General features: G+C 45.6%; 1 protein-coding gene across 1 annotated transcript in view; it reads right to left on the reverse strand.

The window, feature by feature from the left end:
• Nucleotides 1-17,983, reverse strand: part of CALN1 (calneuron 1) — a 476,734-nt gene extending 458,751 nt beyond the window's left edge. The window contains exon 1 of the mRNA XM_077777941.1: nt 17,865-17,983. Within this exon, the coding sequence (XP_077634067.1) occupies nt 17,865-17,983 (119 nt within the window). The remainder of the gene's footprint in view (nt 1-17,864) is intronic.
• Between the last annotated feature and the right edge of the window lie 6,687 nt (nt 17,984-24,670).

Raw genomic sequence — 24,670 nt, forward strand, 5'->3', positions numbered from 1 at the left:
ACTATAATCATATCTATCTCTCCATATCTACCTATCTCAATATTTAAGGTATTGTAAATAGGATATTCGTTATTGAAATATATAAAAAGCATTGCAGATAGTTAGAAGCAGTGGACATCGTTTTTGTTTATTCTGTGGATTCTTTAACAGAGTCAGGAAATCCAACAATCAAAAAAATAGAAGCTCACACACAGGTCCTAAAGCCCCTTGGCCAACTAGGTACCAGTTAAATTCCACAAATGGGTAAGTGCCAAGCTGCAGTAAGAATGAAAAAGCCAAACACGGAGCCTATCAGACATCATAACATGTAGGAAGGGATATATTGCCCAAAAGGTTCAAGAAACTCTTGGAGATGGCATGTTAGGAAACCAATTTTAGAAACCATGTACTTGGGGTCATGGTAAAAGATAAGGAGGCATGAGCCATGTGAGCTTGGGACAGGGAGAGAGCAAACCATGGTGAAGGCAGAGACACAATTGGGAAAGGAAAGAAATATCTGGTAACAGAATAAAAATGTGCATCAGAGGCAATAAAGACTAGATGTCTCCCTGAAAAGTAAATCAAAGCTTTGATATGGGAGACAAATTAGAAGATCCCAAATGCAGAAGGCAAGGATGAAGATTAAACATGTGATAAAGGAAACGTATCAGGTAGGTGGGGCAAAGAAATAGAGATATAACATAAGTATTACATGTGTTCTCTAGGAATAAACCCAAGCTCTAGAAAAGAAGTTATAATTTTTAAAAAAGAATTTTTTGATAAACTGACAAAAGAATAAGTATGAAGATCAAAGTGGATCGCACTGTCCTGACATAAGAAGAGACTCATACATAAAATATGTGCTGAAAACTTGTTTGAGTTTCAAGAATGATGGTGGGGGGATCCACTGGGATGTAGAGGCAAAACACAACACAAAACAAACAAACCCAAGCCCTCTTGGAAAGTCTCTAAGATGAATCAAAATCGTACATGTCGGTGATCAGCCCTTCAGCCGATCGGGGCCCGTGGGCACTGTCCAGCTGTGTCCCAGCACTGGCCACCTCCACGAGGCTCAGCAATAGAAACTTTCCTGTCAGGCAGCAGAAGTTCACAGGAGAGGAGGCATCACCTTGATGATCAAATATGATCGACGAAAGGAGAAAAATGGCGACCGTCAGTGAAGAGTCAAGTCATGCGCACGAACATGTGAGAAATAGCTAGAAGACTCTGGGAAGGTTACGGTCCCAAAGAGTGGGTGACAAGCAGTCAGAAAAATGCTGCTTAGTGACTGTTATTATACCTTCATTTGTAACTCCAGTTTATTTTCGGTTAGAATGTGAGCCCTGGAGAGCAAGACCTACGTGATACTGTCTTCACTTATGTCCCCAGTGGCTGACACGATAGGTCCCTGTGTAACTGCAAGCACATGGCTTTATTCTCACCTGCCAGGGGTCGTTCCGGGACAGGTTGGGGGTGAGTCTGTAGACTGAAGAAGAGAAATGTCCTTTCCAAAAACTGGCTCCCACCCAGTCAAGGGAAAAAGTGATGATTTCACAGCTCATTTCCAATCCACAGTGAAAGTAAGCAGTTGGCTCTGTTGTCAGATTATTGTGACAACAATGCCTACTTCTTATACACAACTGCAACCCGGAGCATGACTTAGCAAAAGAAGGAAGAAAAATGCTTTCTCCATTAATAGCAAGGAGCATTTTGAGGTTATATTGCCTTTTAATAAAATCAGTTTCTCCTTTTATATGGACTTATGCCGAACTATCTCTGCGAACTGTTGCTTGTCATTGGGAGGCAAGTGAGTGCTTGCAAATGTGTGATCTCCAAGATCTGCTTGTCAGGAGACCGGAAGGCCACAGGGAGAATGTAAGCATGTGTTGACTTTAACACATGGTGCCTGGCCATCGTTGGAAACGTGTATGCAAAAAAAGGAACCTAGACACAGGGTCACAAAAATCCGTTTAAACTAGACTTTAGACCTGGGTGTCAAACACAAACTATAGAATTTCTAGAATAAAATATAGGGGAAATCTAGGTGACCTCATGTTTGGTAATGAACTTTTAGATAAAACACCAAAACTTGGATCTTTCATGATCCGTGAAAGAAAAAAACGATGAGTTGGACTTCATTAAGATTAAAATATTGTGCTCTGCTAAAAAAAAAAAAAAAAAAAAAAAAAAAAATATTGTGCTCTGCTAATGGTATGGTCAGGAGAATGAAAAGACAAACTCACATTGGGAGAAAATATTTGAATAAAACTACATATCTCACAAAGCACTTATAGCCAAAGTGTACAAAGAAATCTTAAAAGGAAACAATAAGAAAACAAACAACTCCATGAAAAAAAATAGAGAAAAGATCTAAACAGACACCTCACCGAAGAAGATCAACAGATGGCAGATAAGTACATGAAAAGACACTCCACGTCATAGGTCATCAGGAAATGCAAATTAAAACAATGATGAGACACTGCTACATGCCTATTAAAATGGCGAAAGCCCAAAAACAAAAAAGAATATCCATTGCTAGCAAAGATGTGAAGCAAGAAGAACTTTCATCCTTGCTAATGGGAATGTGAAAATGTACAGCAGCCACTTTGGAAGATAGTTTGGGAGTTTTTCACAAAACTTAACAGAGAGAGAGAGAGAGAGAAAGAGAGAGAGAGAGTCTGACTTATAGCAACTTTATTCATAGTCACCAGAAACTGAATGCAACCAAGATGTCCTTCAGTGGGTGAATAAATAAACTGTAGTACATTTATAAAGTGGAATATTATTCAGTAATAAAAAGAAACAAGGTATCAATTCACATAAAAACAGAGATGGATCTTAAATAGACATGTATAAATGAAAGGAGCCAGTCTGAAAAGGCTGTATACTATAGGGTCCCAATGAAATGACATTCTAGAGAAAAAAGGCAAAACTAGGGAGACACAAAAAGATTGGTGGTTGGCAGTTTTTTAAGGCAGCAAAACTATTCCACGCGATACTATATTTGTGGATATATGACAGCATCCATTTGTCAAAACCCACTGAACTTCAGCCCAAAGAGTAAACCTTAATGTATGCAAATTAAAAAAAAATCATTTAGGAGGTTGGCAGAATCTCGGGATGGAATGCAGAATGTGACAAATCAATCTATATTCAAATGTATAAAACAACTTCACCAAAGAGATCGGGGGTGTGTGCTGACACAAGGAATTTTGGAAATGAGTGGCGTCTGTGAAACTAAGGGCAAAGGAATTGCACACAGAGCATTGTCATCAGTAAAGTTGCTTCCCACAGGTATAGGTGTCAGCACTCCGGACATGACTACGAATGTGTGTTGAAATTAAACAATTCAGGAAATGGGTGGTGGGGATAGGAGCTGACTTTCTCACTGTTGGAGGGGAGTTGAGGGGTAAGGAAGGGGAAGCAGCTAGAATGATCCATGTGATAACAGATTAGAATTGAAGACACAGAATAACTCCTGTTTAGCTTAACGTGGACTCACATGGTTACATATAGAAACACGTATAGATACTTATGCCTGTATATAGGTTAATGCACACACATATATTCCTTGCTCTGTTGACTGAAAGGGCATAAGAGCGACAATACCTCCATGGCAAAAAGCACACCTAGGGCTCAGATGCTGGTTTCTAATACCATCTGCTATTAGAAGAAACCAGGCCAGGGGCGCCTGGGTGGCTTAGTCGGTTAAGCGTCCGACTTTCGCTTAGGTCATGATCTCGCGGTTCGTGGGTTCGAGCCCCGCGTCGGGCTCTGTGCTGACTGCCAGCTCAGAGCCTGGAGCCTGTTTCAGTCTGTGACTCCCTCTCTCTCTGACCCTCCCCTGTTCACGCTCTCTCTCTCTCTCTCTCTCCTGGAAATAAATAAAACATTTTTAAAAAATTAAAAAAATTTAAAAAAAATAAAAAATAAAAAAAAGAAGCAGAAGAAGAAGAAACCAGGCTAGCGCTCTGGGGCAAGAAATATACAACAAGATAAGCCTGGAGCACCTTGTCGTGCCAGAAAGTAAGCAAGTCCTCAAAACATAGGAGCCAAGAGCTCCCAATGGCCAAAGCTGCAACCATTTGAGCAACAAAACAAATAAAGTTGTACTGAATTATTACCCAAATTATAAAATAAATATCCCTGAGTCCATATGTACGTAAACGCATGATTGGATAAAGACAGACTCTCTTGTTACAGAATTCCAGATAATATATGTAGATATTCTGCCCTCATGGAGATAGAGCTTAACTCCTCATTTCTCATGTGTAGTCTGTGCATAGTAACTTTCTTCCAAAGAGTACGGTAGGCAACCCAGTAATTCCACTACTGGGTACTTACCCAAAGAAAATAAAAACCTGAATTCAGGAAGATACTTGCACCCTTATGTTTATTGCAGCATTACTTAAAGAGGCAAGGTAGGGAAGCGACCTAAGTGTCCATCAGAAGATGAATGGATATAGATGCAGTATACACACACACACACACACACACACACTTTATATACATAGTGGAATAGTACTGAGCCATAAAAAAGAATGAGATCTTGCCATTTGTGACAACCTGGATGGACCTAAAGGGTATTATGCTAAGTGAAATAGGTCAGACAGAGAAAGACAATACCACATGGTTTCACTTATGTGTGGAATCAAAAAGCAAAGCACAAGAACGAACAAAAACCAGAAACCGACTCATAAACACAGAGAAGAAAGTGGTGGTTGCCAGAGGGGACGTGGAAAGAGGATGGGCAAACTAGATGAAGAGGATTGGAGGGTACAAACTTCCAGTTGTAAAATAAATAAGCCGTGGGAATGAAAAGTACAGCATAGAAAGTACAGTTAATAATATCGTAATCATGTTATACAGCGAGCAATGGTAGCCGTACTTACTTGCGGTGAACACTGTGTAATGTATAGAATTGTCAAACCACTATGTTGTATCCTCACATCAATAACAAAGATTTTTTTTTTAAAGAGTACCTTGCGGAAAGGGAAAAATTAGGAACTTTACAGTGGAGAATCCAGACAAACACCTCAGCGGGGTGATCAAGGTCAATATCAACAGTGATAAGTCACGTGTATGGTATGTACCTTGATATGATGTGATAAAAATGACACTTTCTCTTTGTGATCTTCCTCCCCAAAACCCATAATCCCAATCTAATAATAGGAAAAAATATCAGACAAATCCCAGTGTAGGGACATTCAACATACCTGACCATTAGTCCTCAAAACTGTCAAGGTCATCAAAAACAAGAAAAGTCTGAGAAACTAACAACCAAGGGAGCCTAAGGAGACATGACAACTAAATGTAACATCACACCCTGGATGAGATCTTTGAACAAAAAAGGGATATCAGATAAAGCCTAGGAATTTTTAAACAAAGTATGGACCTTGGTTAATCAAGGTGTGTCAATATTGCTTCGTTACATGTAACATATGTACCATCCCCATATGAAACGATAATAGAAAAAATTGAGTGTTGGGTATATGGCAACTCTTTATTATCTTCTCAATTTTTCCATAAATCTAAAAGTGTTTCAAAAAAATAAGTTTATTTTAGGGGTGCCTGGGTGGCTCAGTCAGTTAAGCGTCCAACGTCAGCTCAGGTCATGATCTCACGGTTCGTGGGTTCAAGCCCCGTGTCAGGCTCTGTGCTGACAGCTGGCTCAGAGCCTGGAGCCTGCTTCAGATTCTGTATTCCCTCTCTCTCTGACCCTCCCCTGCTCACATTGTGTGTGTGTCTCTCTCTCTCAGAAATGAATAATAAAACATTAAAAAAATTATTTAAAAAAATTTTAAATAAAGTTTATTTTTAAAAATGGTTAGCCTCTCCTGTTGTCTCCTCAAGTGACGTGCCTTGATCTATCAGGGCTACTTCTAGTTTATGCAGCTTTCTCAGGAGTCCTGAGATCTGCCCTTACTGTTTGGCCACATCTCGGCCCCTTGTGGCTGCACATCTGAGTCTCTGTGTCACCATCCATCTAGGTATGGCCCGGGGTCTCCACACATCCTCTGTTCTGGGGACAGCTTGGTGTGCCCCTGCGGTAGAATAATTAGCTCTTCATCTAGTATCTGTGTCCCATAGGACTGAGTGAGGCTCAGGCTCGCATCTTGTTGCCTTCTCTACGCACCTAACTAGACCAAAGACAGCATCTTAGGGCAGATTCCCTGTCTGGTGGGCTCCCGGAGCACCCATGAGGGGTAAGGCAGGAGCCTCAGTCCCCCGGTGCGGAGAGAGACGTAGAATATTCTCCTTAATTCTCCTACCCCCTTATCATTTGTCCTTCTCCCTCCAACCTATGACCAGAAAACTGAGAGAAGTTTCCTTGACATCTCCTGGGTCAGATGCTCCTTACCCCCTGCTGCAGCCCCATGGATCAGCCTAAAAACTGGTCAGAGGTGTCTTCTTTGCACTGAGAGAAGAATTCAAGAGTCTGAGTCTCTCCAGTAGCCTTTGATGGTACAAATTTTCCCTGTCCGTGAAGTTTGGCTTTGAAGTCTAGTGTCTTCCTAAAAACTCAAATACCTGTCATCCAGCCCTGGGGTAAGAAGTCTCTTGACCTGGGCTCGGCCTAGACATTAGCATGCAACAGTGTACTATTTGCCAAAACTAATATTCCTATCACCTACTGCCAGGGTGTATCATCGAGTTCTGTGGATTGTCCCCGTGGGAGAGGAAGTCAGAGAGAGGGTTAGTGGTTGGGTTTCCTAGACAGAGATGGAGATTTGCCCTGGGAAGGGCTGAAGAAGGAAGCACTTGCTCTGAGAAATGAGGCAGCACGGCTGCCCCTGAGGCCAGGCCACATGGCTAAGAAATGCACCAGACAGGGGTCCTGGGGGCCTCTCACCCTGCAGGGGCCCTAGGATAGAATTCAAGGGGCTCCCATGAATTTGGATGGGAAAGAATATATCTTTATTTTCATTAGTCTCTAAATGGAATCTAGCGTTTTTCTCCAACTATAAACACAAGCCCCAAGGTGTCCTGGGGTTAGCGGTTACCGTGACCTTGCCACTCATTTACCTACAAGGTTACGGCTGTGACTATTCCATAATGTTGTTTTTTACACTCACCACTGTGACACTCCACAATTGTGAGAGTTATTACACTCTAGATCTTATTATTTAGTGCATCAACAAAAAGCACATGAATTATTATATCACACATTTGTTTTGTTTACTATTTTGGTACTGTACTTGAATGTAATTGATTTCCTTTGTTGCTGCCTCAATTATTCTATTTCATGCATTTAAAAACATAATTCACAGGCTTCATCAGATTGCCAAAGGGATTCATGCATAAAAATGCCCCTTTAAATATTTTGGGGGGGACTCTAACAAGATTTATTTGTATATTGCAATTCCCCCCACACATTGAAATTTCCCCATTATTCCCAAGCCTTCGGTAAAACCTATGATTGATATCCATCTGCTGTGTGTTGGTGGGGTTGCAGGGATTGGAGAGAGGGGACAGCAAAGGAAATCGTGCTCTTACACCAGCACCTGAGCCACAGAGGCTGGTGACTCCTCTGGTTGTCCCAAAAGTCCCAGGGGTGAACCCCAAGTGAAGTCGGCACGGGGCTGAGATGTTGGGAGCAGGTAACAAGGATCAGCTGCAGGGTGGACTGACTCAGATTGAAGCCCGCCTGTTTCCCCCAACATGAGGCAATAACCCTGGGAAGGGAGTGAGGCAGACATTTGCTTAATAACAGCGCAGTGGAATCAGTTACTGCTTTCCCTTAAGTATGATTCATCAAAAGTCTGGGTGAACGGGGGCCAATTAATTACAGGCTCTAAGCGCCCCCCATTGGCTGTGACGGCACCACTTGCAGTGTGACACGTCGGGGGGCCTCCACGGAATACGCTTGTTATCACTTTTCCTGAAAACCTGGCTTGGTTACTGTCTGCCCATATGGCACCCACAGGTCGGGATAACTTAAAGAGACAAACGCTTTTCTGACACAACATTCAGAATGATCCCCCAGCTTCTCAGGTCACTGGGAATGTCCTTATCTTTACTACCCCCCAGTGTCCAGTTCTTCCATGTCCCCTAGAAGCAGTGGTACATCCCTGGGAGCTGCTGGATCCAGGACTCATGAAGGAAGACTGAGGTAGCTTTACAATACAGCCCCCAAATTCTTTGAACCTCCTCCCACCGATACGTGAGGTCTACGCCTCCACTTCCTGAATCTAGGAGGATTTGAACTTCTCTGACCAACTAAATGTGCCCGAAGTGATTTTTACAAGGCAACGTCGTGAAAGGCCAACTGGGCCCTAGCTGTTCCTCCCAGAAGGCTGGTCCCTAGATGCTTGTCTTCAAACCCAGAGGCCATGCTATGAGAAGCACAAGTCACATGGAGAAGTCACGTGCTCCCAGCTGGGCCGGTCCTTCAGCCTTCCCACCCCAGGCACCAAGCATGTGAAGACTGACCAAGTGATTCCAGCCCCAGCCACAGGAGTCTTCCCAGTGGAAGCATCAGACATCACAGAGCAGGGATGAGTCATCCCTACTGAATTTCTGACCCACAGACTCCATGATTCTAAGACGTGTGTTGGTTTATGACCCCCCTGAGTTTGGGGCGATTTATTGCAAACCAATAACAGCCAGACTAAGGAGAGATAAGAGGCTGAGGAGAAAGAGGCTCATACAGTGGTCACAAATAGACCACTAGACTTGGCTCCAGAAGGAGAGACTGGAGGAAGGGCACCTAACGGGACAGGCCTGAGGGGCATTGTGTCTCTCAGTTCCCTTTGAACTCTGTGATGGGCAAGACGAACTTGATCCTGAGGCAAAGTTCTGCTTTATAGAGCCTTCTGCTAGCAGCAAGAATATTAAGGCATGCATTCCCCTGGCCCTCCCCTTCTCTGCTCCACTTTCTCAATAGGAGCAAAATACTCAAATTAAAATTGGATTCAAACACCAGGAGTGTGCTGGATGTATTTGGTCTCTCCCAACAGTTCTAAATTTTTCCTAAAAGGGTTTCTGATTATAGAGAATCATGGGGTCATAGCCCCCAACACAGCCCCCCTGCAAGCAAGAAACCTCTTTGGACATTTTTGTCTTAAAAATTAGCATGCCAGGAAGAGGAAGTCAAACTTTCACTCTTCGCAGATGACATGATACTCTACATAGAAAACCCGACAGACTCCACCAGAAGCCTACTAGAACTGATCCAAGAATTCAGCCAAGTTGCAGGGTACAAAATCAACGTACAGAAATCGGTTGCATTTTTATACACCAACAATGAAGCAACAGANAAAAAATTAGCATGCCAGGGGTGCCTGGGTGGCTCAGTAGGTTGAGTTGGCCAACTTCGGCTAGGTCATGATCTCACTGTTTCTGGGTTCGAACCCCGCATCAGGTTCTGTGCTGACAGCTCAGAGCCTGGAGCCTGCTTTGGATTCTGTGTCTCCCTCTCTCTCTGCATGCCACCCCCGCCCCCACTCATCCTCTGTCTCTCTTTCAAAATAAATATTAAAAATTTTTAATACTTTTTAAACCCTAGCATTCCACACCATAACATGTCAACTTTTGTTTGACTATTAATCCATCTTAGATCACCAGCCAAGAGGTGAAATGGATGTTGCATGAACACGTACCATGTTTATCCTATGATGTCGATATGTTCTGGCCTCTTGTTGACTCCCCCATACAAGGGTCAGAAAGACAGGCAGATACACTCCTGATGCCCAAAGCCCTTTCAAAGAAATCAAATTCCTAGGGGCCAATTGGCCTATTGAGCATGGAGTGCCTTTAGAGGATACTTTTTTTTTTTTTAATGTTTTTACTTATTTTTGAGAGACAGAGAGCCAGCGTGAGCAGGGGAGAGTCAGAGAGAGAGGGAGACACAGAATCCAAAACAGGCTCCAGGCTCTGAGCTGGCTGTCAGCACAGAGCCCGATGCGGGGCTCAAACCCCCCAACCATGAGATCATGACCTGAGCCGAAGTCGGGCACCCAACTGACTGAGCCACCCAGGCGCCCCTAGAGGACACTTATTAATATCAGTGTTAATCATTGATTTGTGGCATGTTTTATTAGAAGAATCACACAGAAAATAAATGGATCCTTGGTGAAAGGAGGATTTTGGAATCTCCGGGGGGGGGGGGGGTGGGGGGGGTGAAACTGATAAAAACTTCTTAGCTAAGATCATTTGTCATATTTTCTGGGTAGTCCAGAATGGACACTTTGTGCATCTAGAATTTTTTTGCTTCATGAAGACTGTGCTCATGACCCCTTGCTCTCTCACTTCCTAAGGGATGCTACTCCTTTAATTATCACCTTCAAGCCCTTCTCCTCTTGTCACCATCCCCTCCATTCCAGTGTCCCCTGTCCTCGGAGGCCCTTCCATTAGGCAAATTGGTACAGTAATTCTCGAGAGCAGTTTGGCAAATCCAGCGAAAGAAAAAGCATGTATACTTTCTGACCCAGAAATTTCACTTCTAGAAAATTTATATTTAGATATACTTGCACTAGTTCATAAGGATAAATATACGAAGATGCTCATTGCAGCACTGCTGGTGGGAGCAAAAATAGAGCAGCCATCAATAGGGCACTAGTTAAATAAATCACAGTACAATAGAAAAGCATGTTGGCAATAAATTGTTAAGCGAAAAAATACTTGAAGACCAATGCAATTACAAATAACAACAAATTGTGCATATTTGGATGGATATGTGTTTTTTAATTCTATGTATATTGTACAACTGCAGGGGGTGCCATTCATATCGTATTCTTGTTTTGTAAGTGAATGTTGGACCCTGGAGCTGTACCACTATCAATGTGTGTGTGTGTGTGTGTGTGTGTGTGTGTGTGTGTGCATGACATGCTCCTAGGCACACACTGTGTGTGAATTTATCCTAACACACAAACTCTATGGTGAGTATTAATCCATCTCTTCCATTAGCCTATAAACTGCATGAGATTATTCATCTTATTTTAAGATTATTCATCTTATCCTCAGCCCTCAGCACAGAGCCTGGCACACCAATTCACGGTGTTTGGATGAATATTGGTGTGAGCATTCCCTGGGCCTAGGGTGTATCAATTACTGATCATTTGCATTGATCTCAGAACCAGACATGTCCTAGGGAGAGAAAAGAAACATTTTTTTTTTAAATGTTTTATTTATTTCTAGGAGAGAGAGACAGCGTGAGCAGGGGAGGGTCAGAGAGAGAGGGAGTCACAGACTGAAACAGGCTCCAGGCTCCAAGCTGGCAGTCAGCACAGAGCCCGACGCGGGGCTCGAACCCACAAACCGCGAGATCATGACCTAAGCGAAAGTCGGACGCTTAACCGACTAAGCCACCCAGGCGCCCCGAAAAGAAACATTTAGCATGTGATTTCTAGGCTTTTACACACACACACACACACACACACACACACACACACACACACACACCGTGTTCNAAAGAAACATTTAGCATGTGATTTCTAGGCTTTTACACACACACACACACACACACACACACACACACACACACACACACACCGTGTTCCAGGCTCAAACTACATTTGGAAATGCTGAATTAAACAAAGATAAACCACCAGTTCCGCTGTAGAGCATCTCTGAGATTTTAATATACATTGATATTCTCCAAGAGGTAGATACATCATGAGCATGATCTGAATTTTGCTGACCATGAAGCAGTTTTCGGGAATATTTATTTACATTGATGTTCAGAGGATCCTCAATTTGTAACATGTTGCACTAGAAGAATCATCACAAGTAAATAGAAGTAAATAAATCCTGGATGAAAGAGGAATCCCAAGACAGGGTCAGACAGTCTCCTGGAGAATGAGAGTCATTCTAAGTCTCTTAGCTAAGATCATGTGATATCCCAACTGGATGGCTGGCACTGGAGGGAAGGGAAGGGAAAAGGATTGGCCAGTGCAACAAGGGAGAGCAGAGCATGCTTGGTGGTGTGGCAATGTGGCAGCAACCCATCTCCCCCAACTGGGGCTTCTGGGGATCTGGCAGAGCTGTCGGTGAACATCCCAGAGAGAAGGGAATTGGGATCAGCAGATTTCTGGGTTCTATTTGAAAAGTTTCTGATTTAGTAGGCAGAGCCCACAAACCATAGAGTTTGTAAACTCACCCAATGTATTTTGATGAGCTGAATTTTGAACTGGCCCATATCTTGGCATTGCCCCTTCTACTTGACACTATCCTTTTTTCCAGGTAGAATATGATCAGTGGACTAACAGGGATAGAGGCCAGATCACGTGAGTGAGGGGTGAGAGGTAAAAGCAAGGTGGAGAATTAGAACAAGTGTAGGCAATTTTTTTTTCAAGAAGTTTGAGGGAAATTTGAACATATCACCCTTTTTTAAAAAAGATAAGTGACTTTAGAATGTTTATGATTAGCGGAAGAAGAGACTGAAGAATAATAGAGGAGGTGCAATTGATGGAAGGAGGTGATAGGAGGTGAGAGAGGGTGGCAGGGAATAGATGTCCACACACATGTGGCAGGTGGTCCTTGGACAGGCAGAGGGACCCCTCTTCCCCTATGATGGGAAGGGAGGAGAAAAAATGAACATGAACACAGAAAAGGTGACAGAAGGATGGGCAGGAAGTTGAAGAAGTTTCTTCTTGGAGCCTTTGTTTTATTTGTGAAGGAGGAAGTGATGTGTTTTTCAGAAGAGTGGATAGGGCTTGAAACAGTCATGGTGGAGAATGTGAGGGGACCTGACCACTAGAATAATCCATGAGCCACATGGAGGGCCCACTGGGGTTGAAGGTTGTGAGTGTGTGAGGTCACTTACCCATGCTCTGTCTCCATATAGGATTTTCTCTCAGAGTGTTCCACATCCTGAAGTGGGAACAGCAGTGGTAAACAGCTATAGTGCAGGGTGTCAAAGAGAGGAGCACTCCGTGTCAGCTCCCAAAGGTAGAGTGTTCTCGAAGGTGATAAGATGATGGCTGAGGCCATAGGAGTGAAGATAGAGAGGGAAGAAAGTCACTGGAGTTGAAGTTGAGGCAACATGAGGTGAAAATGTTCGCTGGTCATCCACAGGTCATCTTAGTGTCCTCGGGACAGATAAAGACTTAACAAGCTGCTGAGGTACTCAGGAAGTGTGGCGATGATCAGAAGGAAAGCAGATGATGGCAACTAGGAGAGACTGGAGGCGAGATTTTTACACAGCTCTTAAGGGTTTGTGATATGAAGGTCTCCCAATAGTCTGTTCAGGTGAAATATGTCAGTGTTCCTCTCAGGGGTCCTCAAGGACCTCCCCATTCTCCCAAGTGTACATGCGCACGCGTGCGCGCGTGTGCGCGCGCGCACACACACACACACACACACACACACCTTGCTCCGACAAGAATGGGTCCTCCTCTCTGTTTTAAATACCGAAATTCCCCCCATAAGACTTATTTTACAAAGGTTTTTGTGAGAAAAAAAAATGAATACCACTGATGAGGACCAGCCCTTACTAACCCAACAACGAGCCCAAGACTGTCTAGTAAGTTGATGGATGTGGCCACGGCTGCATCCCACTACAGTACGATACGGTGTGCACTCTCCCTTAAGATGCCCCTAGGGCTACTGCTCATTGATGAGGCACCCTTGTTAGGGCTGATGAGTTGGGTGCTGTTGAGGTCCAGCAGAGCCTAGAACCCGGGGGGCGTCAGGGGTGGAGCAGTGGCCATAGCGGGGCCATGAAATTCCTGGACACTTGTTTGGGACAGGGTGGAGAGGATGAGAAAGAGAAATGAGGACTGTGGGCTCGGAGAGGGCAGGTTCTGGTCAATTACAGCCTAGCTAGGGAGGCCAGCTTAGTAAGCAGGCAGTAAAGGTTGAGTTCCCTCTGCCTCTCCTATGCAGGACCTTAAATCATGGGGGAGTTTATGGGTCCTGTTTATGTAGAGACTCTTTTTATAAGCTATTCAGAACAGGGGTGGGAGGGTGAAATAGGGAGAGAAAAATTCCCTTTGAATTTCCATTGCTTTCAGAATCAGCAGTTTAATGAGTCATGCATTCTGAATCCTTGCTTTGTCTACACGTTTTCATTTCAAAATACTAAAAAACAATTTGTTTGGAACACGGACTATTTTTAGTTCATATATCAAGAGTGCACATCCATTTCTCCCCATATTAGAAAAGCTTCCTTCAGACCAGGTTGAGGCAGCACCATAGTGGTTGGGTTGTTTACTGAGCTGTACTTTGTGGAAGCCACCTGGACATCTCTCTGTTTCCTGGGGGCTCCTTTCAGCTGGCAATCTGGGCCTACCGATAATCCATGAGTCAGCTCTAGAACTGGCCCAAAGACCCCAGATCCCATCGTCTGGGTAAAAGGGGAAAAACATCCCCTCACCCCTCCAGGCTGAGGAATCAGCACCTTAGCAGGCTAGAGACAAGTCATGTCTTCATGCTGGATGCCCTTGCAAGACTCGAAGAAATGAAGTGGAAGTGAAGGAGGTCCCCATGTATAGGCCATCTTCCTCAGGTATGTCAAGAGAAAGCCCACCCGCACCTTGGCAAAGACAGGGATAGATAGTCTGCAGAATTCTGCTGTGAGTCTCAGGTGGAGATTTGGGAGGAAGGCTGGGTGTACCCTACTTCTTCAGTCCCTGCCCTCTGCATAGGGTCTCTCTCCACGCTGCACCCAACCAGTTTTATCTACCTCACTGCTTTTGTTCCCTCAGTGATAATTCTCCCCCTGGAGATCACCTTCTTTTAAACATCCCAGCTTAGAGCATTAATTGCAAGTACCTTACCAGTACTTAGTGGATAGCCAGCCAACTTCAAGAATGGGGTACAAACCCAATGTTCATAGCAGCACTCTCAACAATAGCCAAAACATGGAAAGAGCCTAAATGTCCATCAACGGATGAATGGATCAAGAAGATGAGGTTTATCTATACCATGGAATACTACATGGCAATGAGAAAGAATGAAATCTGGCCATGTGTAGCAACATGGATGGAACTTGAGGGTGTCATGCTTAGCAAAATAAGTCAGGCAAAGGACAGATAACATATGTTTGCACGTATAGGAGGATTAGGAGGAACTTAACTGAAGAACAAGGGGGAGAAGAAGGGGGGAAATGGTGGGGGAAAGGGAGAGAGGCAAACCATGAGAGACTCTTGAATGCTGACAGAAACTGAGGACTGATGGATGTGGGGGGCAGGGGGGATGGGCATGGAGGAGGACACTTGTGGGGATGAGCACTGGGTGTTATGTGGAAACTAATTTGACAATAAACTATTTGTAAAATAAATAAATAAATAAATAAAATAAAATGAGGAAAAAAAGAATGGGGTACAAAATCCAATTTCTCAAGGAACTGGGGTGATGAGGTACCCACTTCCCTGGTCATTGCCTTCCTCTCCCATCTGTGTGTTTATAGTGGAAGAAACCAGGTCCATGCCCTCTGACTCTCTTCCCCTGGATGCTGTTGATTTGATCAGGAGTGGACAACACTGAGCCTATTCCCGGAGAATTTGGAGTTCAGACCATGCTGATTCTCAGTTGAGGCTGGTTGCCAAATTGGCAGCTCTGCGACATGGATAATTTTCACATGGACAGAGAAACTGAGGAGATATAAACAGGCAGAGAGAAGCAGCTTTCTTGGGTTTTCTATATCCCCCTAGACCCTCGTTCCAGCCACCTTTGAGGCCTTGGATTCCATGAGGCAACCCCCACGCTCCTCACCCCTGCGTAAAGTCTTCCAAACATATTCCCCTTTTCATCTAGGGGAATGACCCTACCCGACTTCTGTTACTTGCAATCAAAATGGTACCAGGAAGGGAGAGAATGACCTGGGGCAGGAAGATGGGACACATTGAGGAGATGCCTCCCTACTTTATAATTTTGCCTACTTTGCCTGCCCCAGGCATAACCACGTGGGCCACCACACAACATGGCCCAATATTGTCCTCTCTGAAGGAGCTTCCCAGCTAAGGAACAAAGGACAGGGAGACAATGTGCTCCTCGAGACATCGCTGCTGGGGACTGATGTCAGGACATGTTCCCGGTGGGCTGCACTCCCGTCCCCTCCATGCCCAACCCTTGTGTTGAGACCCAGACAATCAAACCCCCCTCCCGTGGCCCCAACTCATCCTTCTTGTTTGTAGCTGTCTTCCTCTGCCTACTGCACAGGGAAATCTTTGAGAAGTGTGTGGCCGTGGCCCCTGAGGGGGAAGGAGTAAGTAAATATGGGTTTTTGTGATGCCAATGCGTGGTAGGAACAATCTAGGAGCCGTAGAGACCCTCGGTGTAGGGTCCACAAAGAAGTAATGCCAACCCCCCCGGGAGAAGCTGATGGTGCCGGAGAAGCAGATTCTTCCCACCCGGGCTACTGCTGGCCATGGAGACAGGTGACACTCATCTGTCTGGTTCATGCCCATCACAAATCTGGCCCCAAATCCAAAATTCCAACGCTTCAGGAGCAAATGAGAAAATATTTTTTAATGTGGGAATATGTTGAGCAAAATGGTCTTTCTGACTCCATCAGACTTCTTTGCTGCCTCCTGTACGGTATCATTATGTCCAGTAGGGTAGACCACTATCCTTTCCATCTTTGCCATTTGCCACAGCCCCCACAGCACATGCAGAAAGTGTTTCTCTGCCCCCGTGCTGACCTCCTTCCCTCCACGTGCCCCCTGCTTTCCCAGGGCAGGCACCCAGGATTTGAACACTTATCCCAGCCTGAGGAAAGGCCATCCAGGAGATTCACCCTTGGATTGGACCATTCTTCCTCTTGATGCTCCTCTCCTGGAAGGGGTGAGCTGGGACGGGGAGGCCTAGCCCAGGTCCATCCTCCCCCTCCCCCACCAGTCCACCCTCCTGAGCAGAGCCTCACTCCAAGTCTGCCCTTCAGCAACCATGCCCTTGGCCACGGGTCTCATCGGCCCCCAGCTTTGATTTCCCAAACAATAACTTGTGTCAGAGAAGGTTCTGGATTGAACCTGCAGTCTCGTCCACAGCCCCTGGGAGAAAGCACTAAAACTCAGGAGCTGCAGTCACCAGAAATATTCCCACTTCCTTTTTTCCCCTGCAGCCCAACCATAAACTCAGGGCCCACACCATCAACATAAACTTCCAGGCCCTCCTGGCAGCTGGTGGCAGAGGTGGCTAGCAGGGCCCATTCCCAACAGCCTGAGGGAGACCATTTGTGAACATATCCGATTATATGACTCACCACAGCCCAACTCCTTGATGCCAGCGTCACATAGATCACCATTTCCCTCTGCACAAAACCACCCGAGTTGAAATCCCTCTTGAGTTTTTACAGCCTCGAATATCTCCAAGGGAACGAAAGAGAGCAGGCCTGAACCCGGGAAGCCTGTGGCTCGGAGCGCACAAGACCCCTCCCACTGAACTGACCTTCTCACCTGGAAGCAAGGAGAGGTAGGCAGGCAGGCCAGAGGTTGTGAATGTAAGTGTTGGATTCGGAGAGATTTGGGCAGGAATCCTGGGTTTACCTTTGCCTGTGCTGTCTGGAGCAAGTTGAATGTCTGTCTTTTCTCCCGTAAAAATGGGGTTAATAACACACCTCTGGGGTTATCGGGAGGCTCCACTGAGATTGTCTTTGCCAAGATCCCCGGCAGTCACATGGTACACACTCTGTAAATGACTCCGACAAGCAGCCCCTAACCTAATCAGCAGCTGTCGGGGCCAGTTTGCAAACCCACCCCCTCGCTCTGTCCACACATCTGGGAAACAGCCCATGGAAACCCATCAGGCTCAAGAGGTACTGTGAGGTCCCTGTACCCAGCTGGGACAGCCATCCTCTCCCCCACCCACAGGACACTCAGACACTCAGCAGCTCCCAGCCCCGCCCCCGCACCACCCCCTACCTGAGGGCTGAAAACAATCAAGTCCTGAGCAAACACTCGAGAAAGCGCTTTCTCCGGGGGGTTTGGGGGGAGAAGACTTGCCAAGTGGGGAAGTCGGGGGCCTGGCTCCTCGGCGGCTCCTCTCCCCCTCCGGGGGCTCCTCCGCCCCCCTTTTCCTCATTCTCAGGCTTCCCCTCTCCAGGTTGCTCGGGCAGCCGCATCGGAGGTCCAGGGCGATGTTCTCAGGGAGATTTGCGAGCACATCAAGGGAACGTCAACGGAGACGCACACCGGCTGCAAGAAGTTGACAGAAACTTACTGCCCGCCCGGTGCTGCCTGGTTATTTACTCTGACTCAGTCGCGTAAATAATTTACACCCTCCCTCCCGTGTTTCAACAGGACAATGGTAGCAACACAATCCTGGCACAAGAAATATAATTACGGTTGTGACAGATGTTTCGTTATTAATAAGACCTCCATGTCACCAGAGGGTATTACACAACAAACCAATAATGTGCCTTTGGAAGCAACCTCTGGAATATGTACAGGTACTTTTCCGTTCACACCCCCGGGGGCTCTGCCGAAGTACCCAGCTATAGCGGTCAACGGGATTGCAACTTGCAAGAGAGCTCAGCGCCTTGCCAGCATAATTTGCTGCCTGGCTGTTGACCTCAGCAGAGCCACAGAAACAAAGTGGGGGCCAGAGTTAGAAATGGCCGTCTCAGGGAGAGGACCCTTGCCAAGCCTCCTAGCTCGTGTCGCCGCTAGACATCCCAGGGCAATGGTCACCCCGTCTTCCACAGACAAAACTGAGAGCATCCAAGACTAGTTCTCCTTCACCAGCTTCCGCAGAGCCCGCTGGGTTCCCTTAACCCCTTAACATCACCGTCTCTCTTTCTCTCTCTGACGTCTGGTTAACCCCTTCTTGTCCTTTGCGACGGGCTTGGGTTAAGGTACGCCTCATCTGTGCCCACTTCTGCTGTTGCTCATAGCCTCTGCCCCACTTTCCGGCAGCACCGCCTTGAGGGAAGCTCCAGGCAGGGAGTAATTCACATGCACACTGTGTCATGTGGGCCCAGGCGGGGACAACCTTAAAATAACTGGTGTGCGATAAGTGCTTATTGAGCTAACACTTAATCAATACTGGTCCTCTTTGGTTCCATACTGGAGTTCAAAGGAAAGGAAAATAAAACAGAGTCTCAAGAGATGCAAAGGACAGAGAGTTCAGCTGCAAGGGTCTTGGCGATGAACCAAAATGAGCCCCGGTCACCCTGCAGCGAGTCCTTGTCTGAGAAAGCTGGCCCCCGGGGGTGTCTGCACGTTGCAGTCAGCAGTCGCCTCTCCTGGGAACAGGCAGATGGGTCACCAGTCCTCACTCTGGGCCCCTGCTCACCGCCTCCTGGCGAAAGGCTCCCAGCTCTACTTCCAGCCTTCTGATTCTGATGAGACGTCTATTTCCACATCTGGGAAGCACTGCCCTGCAGAAGTCAGCTCACAGGGGATAAGGCTCAGGAAATGCTTCCAGGGAACACAAAGCCTTGGGGCACCTGGGTGGCTCAGTCGGTTAAGTATCTAACCTCGGCCCGGGTCATGATCTCGCGATTCAGGAGTTCGAGCCCCACATTGGGCTCTGGGCTGACAGCTCAGAGCCTGGAGCCTGCTTTGGATTCTGGCTGGCTGTCTCTCTGTCTCTCTCTCTGCCCCTCCCACACTCACACATTGTCTCTCTGTCTCAAAAATAAATAAACATTAAAAAAAATTTTAGGAAATCTAAAGCCTTAAAGAGGTGTGAGTGCATGTTATCAGCATTATAAACTCTGGCTGTAAATCTGTATGCATGGTAGGCATGGAATGTCAGCCCCATCCCAGCTCTGATGAGACGGGCTCAGCCCTGTGCATAATGTGCACCAGTTTAGAAGGAGTGAATGGCAGACATACAGACTGTGTGCTTGTAACTTAACACCTAACCAGAAACCCTCATCACCTAGGTCAGGGCCGGGCCAGGTGATGTCTGGGTGCTCCTGAGCTGAAAGATCTTTGGTTCTCTGAGGGCCATGGCACAGACTTGGACTCTCCCCACCCCAAAAAAACAGGGGTTCTATTTCCTGTGACTGGGCTGAAAATTTCCAAAGGTTGGGGCCACAAGGACACCCCCTAAAGAGCAAGCTCCCCAAAGGCACAAGCCTTATCTCACCAAACAGAACAGGTAAGACACATCCATGCAAACTTACTTGTCTCCAGGCACACATGTACACACACACACACACACACACACACACACACTCACAGATGGGTCTTCAAACACTCACAGCCTATGTGTGACTTACACTCACATCCAGCCCCGACCCTCAGACATACAGCCACACAGCTGCACACACTGTCCCCATCAACCCAAGCATCCTCACACAGGTATGCACACAACCCATGTCCACATGCACTGTGACACCTGCTTACCCACACGGGCTGTGCACACATCTGCACTCTTGTCGTCATCTCTCATTACCATGTTAAGTTAAAAAGGAAAAACAAGTTTCCTGTGTCATTATAGTAGAAATACCAAGCAGAAAAAGAGTCTCATTTTATTTTCAGATAGGCTTTTAGTTGCCATGACAGGCTTAGCACCATGAAAGTTGTGATTGGTAGGGCATCTGGGTGGCTCAGTTGGTTGAGCATCTGACTGGCTCAGGTCATGATCTCACAGTTAGTTCCATGGGTTTGAGCCCCACATCGGGCTCTGTGCTGACAGCTTAGAGCCTGGAGCCTGCTTCGGATTCTGTGTTTCCCTCTCTCTCTGCCCCTCCCCTGCTCATGCTCTGTCTCTCGAAAAATGAATAGATATTTAAAACAAATTTTTTTTAAGTTGTGATTGGTGGCAAACATGAATTTCAAAAGAGAGTACTTAGGTCCCCATATACAAGAACCTCTGAATATGTTTGTTGAGTCTCCTCCTTCATCATTCCCCTCCAGGCAGAGTAGACACCATGGTGGGGGCACCCCCCCCCCCAGCCCAACCAGTGCTGGTCTGGCTGCCAAGACAGCACGGGGGCCTGCCAGGAGCTCTCCGCTAAGGATGTCCAAGCTGATGGTCACAGGGGCATTAGAACCCAATCCACTTAATTACTTGGAACTTGCTCCTAGCTCACCAGGAGCATGCCACTGGGGCTGCCGCTTCCCCCTAAGGAACGACTGCGCCTGCTCAGCTGGCCTCTGGCACGCTTCCCAGCGGCACTCGTGATGTTTCAGGGAAACACAAAGCCAGGGGCTGGTCCCTTGGCCAAAAGGGAACTTGGCTCTTCCAGCTGGAATTCATCTCCCCAGAATGCTCCTCCCCAGGTCAAGGCTGGCCTGACACACAATGGGGGCTACCAAGGAGCCCTCCACAGGCTGGGACTGATGGCCCAAGGCCATCTAATGAGGTACACCAAGTCAGCATGTGGATAGAAGATGGACCTGCATCTTGCCGTTTCACTAGGCGCTTCTTGAAGACAAGAGCCATGGTACACATACCTGCCAAGTCCCCTTATGTACCTTGAGATCCATAGTAAATACCTGCTGAAAATAACTCTTTGTCCCCAAATTAACTGCTTACTTCATTTCCTCATGAGAATCCTAAGGGCAATTAATTTCTAGAATTTCTCCTTCATGCCCATTTGCCAGTTGTCTTCATTATCATCTGAAAGGTCAGCCAGGAGCTGGTTTCTGAGCCCACGTTTTGAAGTTAGAGCTTTGGGCTAATTCCTAGACCCACATTAGTGTTCTCTTTAGCTTTTCATTTTGACAAATGACCCAGCTCCTTTCTTTAACATCTAAAATGTTCCTTGAGCACTGACCATCCACTGCGAGGCACCCCAGGCCACTCAACATGTTCCATCTGCTTCATCTCTTTTACCAACCCATAATATACAGAGATTGGGGGTGGTGATGTGTTTCAGAGCATGGATAATTGAATCAGACTATGCAGTTCAAATCCCGACTTTGCCAGTTAGGACGAGTTACTTAACTTCTCTGTGCAGTTCCCTCATCTGCAAATGGGTCTTATAATAATGGCACCTACATTTTAGGATCATTGTAAAGTCCTTGGCACAGAGTAAGTACTACATATGCTAGCTATCATCATTAATTCCTTTCTTCTGCACCTAACAGGCAGTGGCTGGACACCCACTCCATTCAGCTGGGCGCTGGGCTGACCCTATAGGAGGATAGGGACTGGGGTGGCACAGAAGTGACATCAGACACAGCCCCACAGAACCCAGAATCAAGATGGGGACACAGACACAAAACATAGCCCAAGAAGGAGGCTGCTCTTGCTTCCTCAGTTCAGAGAGTCAGTTCGTCCTAAGGAGTGTCCGAGAGGGGAGGTTTCGATTCTTCCCTTCAGTCCCACCATTTAAGAACACAATGGATCCCTGCCGGCCTCTGAGGAGGGGAGAGGTAGGGACGCAGTCTTCACGAACTGGCCAACCTCATCATTCCAGCATCCATGTCTCTGAGCAGCCACTGGGTACACGGGTCACAGGCAAACTCAGTCCCTGATGGATTTTTGCCCATTTTAGAGTGTCTAAAAGTACAATCACTGTGGGAGCAAGGTGTGGCTGAAAATCTAACGTTTACAGCTAGATAAAAAAATGCACAAGCTTGCATTTTTTTGGCATAAATAACTCAGAAATATGAGGTGGGTGAACCCCAAGTACTGCCCAGGCTGATTATTCAGACTAAGACCCACTTCAAGTGTTCACCGAGAATGTTCCCACCATTCTTACCACTTTGGGCATCAGGTTAGAGCCCTTTGTGTCTCGTAGCCCCTGCTACATTTTACAGTCGGTGATAGACACGTTATCATCACACTGTATCCTCTGTAATGCTTAACAAGAGTTTTGCGGGGCGCCTGGGTGGCTTAGTCGGTTAAGCGTCCGACTTTCACTTAGGTCATGATCTCGCGGTTCGTGGGTTCGAGCCCCGCGTCGGGCTCTGTGCTGACTGCCAGCTCAGAGCCTGGAGCCTATTTCAGAGTCTGTGACTCCCTCTCTCTCTGACCCTCCCCTGCTCACGCTGTCTCTCTCTCTCTCTCTCCTAGAAATAAATAAAAATATTAAAAAAAAAAACAAGAGTTTTGCAGGTCCATCTTTTCTCTCAAAATCCTCCACATGTGGGTCATCAAATCGATCCACAAATAAAATTTATTTTTGTTATAATGGAATATAATTCTAATTCTTTGTTCATCACCTCTTTTGCTTACTACTTTTTAGCATGTTTCAAGTATATATTTTAGCATATTTCACATATTACACATTAGCATTAATTATAGTCATCTTGCTGGACCTTAGGTCTTCAGAACAGACTCATCTTGACTACAATTTTGTAAGCTCTGACCAATGTCTCCCCTTTTCCCCCACCTCCAGCCCCTGGAAACCACCATTCTATTATCTGTTACTTTTTTTTTTTTTAGATTCCACATATAAGGGAAGTGGTGCATTATTTGTCATTCTGTATCTGGCTTATTTCACTTAGCATAATATCCTCCAGTTTCATCCATGTTGTAGCAAATGGCAGGATTTCCTTCTTTTTGGGGCTGATTAATATCACATTGGAATATTAACAACTAAGTGTCTGTCCATCAATAGAGAAATCAATGAAGAAAATATGATATATATGTGATTACTCATTCATTTTCTTCATTGATTTCTCTATTGATGGACACTTAGGTTGTTTCCATACCTTGGCTACCATGAATAATGCTGCACTGAACATGAGAGTACAGATATCTCTTTGATAGTGATTTTATTTTCTTGGGATATATACCCAGAAGTGTAATTATTGGATCTCATGGAAATTCTGTTTTTAATTGTTTGAGGAAACTCCATAACGTTTTCTACAGTGGTTGTACCAATTGACACTCTCACCAACAGTGCCCAAGCGTTCCCTTCAATATAATTCTGTCTGGAAGTTACCTTTGGACACAATATTGAGTGGGATGGGTCATGCCATGCGGTATTTAGTGAGGTCCAGCTTGCTGAGAGCGAGAAGTCAGAGGTAAAGTGTGAGGTCCAGGAAGCCCCAAAGCTAAGTCTTGCATTTACCGGAACACGTCAGCACTGGAGCTCCTTCTATAGGATAGATGTTGTCAAAGAAGAAAACACTCTTCCCAAAGTGCTGATGAGCAATAAATTCTGACCGTTGTGCTTAAATGCTCCCTTAAATGGAACCTAAAAGTGAAATTCATTTCCCCCCATTTCTACCCCCAATCACTTAGGATATATAATAATAGCATGCATACCCAGGCAAAGCCAAGATTCTAATCCAAGTCTAAAAACTGTAACTAGTTCCTCAAAAGCACCTGCAAAATAATTCTGCAAGTGCCACTTCTCAGGAGTCTTAATGTCCCTTCATGTCCTGGCTCAGAGTCACATAAGCAAAATATCCTAAATCCTGGTTCCTCAAAATGAAAACCAAGAAGTATCAATGGCTCTGAGCAATTAAATTGAAGATTGAAAGTCACAACACAATAGGAAACTGGATATTTCCTTAACATAGATACATATACATCCCCATCAGTTCAAAAGTCAGCATCTAGCCTCTTACTTTTGAGGAAACACCAGAGACTTAATGGCTAAAATCAAGATAAAGTCTCTATCAACACTACTATTCAGTGTATTGTTACTGTCTCTGCTATTACCACTGTATTATAGGCATTAACCAACATGATTAGACAAACAATTAGAGCCATAAGATCAGAAAGGAAGAAACAAAATAAAACCATCTCTCCTTGGAGGTAATATAATTATATATCTAGAAACCCAGAAGAATCCATGAAAAACCTACTACAAATAATAAGAGAATTTAATAAACTTTCTAGATACAAGATTAACACATAGAATTCATTAGACTTCGTATATAGAAACAATACTCAG

This window comes from Crocuta crocuta, unplaced genomic scaffold (genome assembly GCF_008692635.1).
Source record: "Crocuta crocuta isolate KB4526 unplaced genomic scaffold, BGI_CrCroc_1.0 scaffold217, whole genome shotgun sequence".
In the NCBI taxonomy this organism is placed as follows: Eukaryota; Metazoa; Chordata; class Mammalia; order Carnivora; family Hyaenidae; genus Crocuta; species Crocuta crocuta.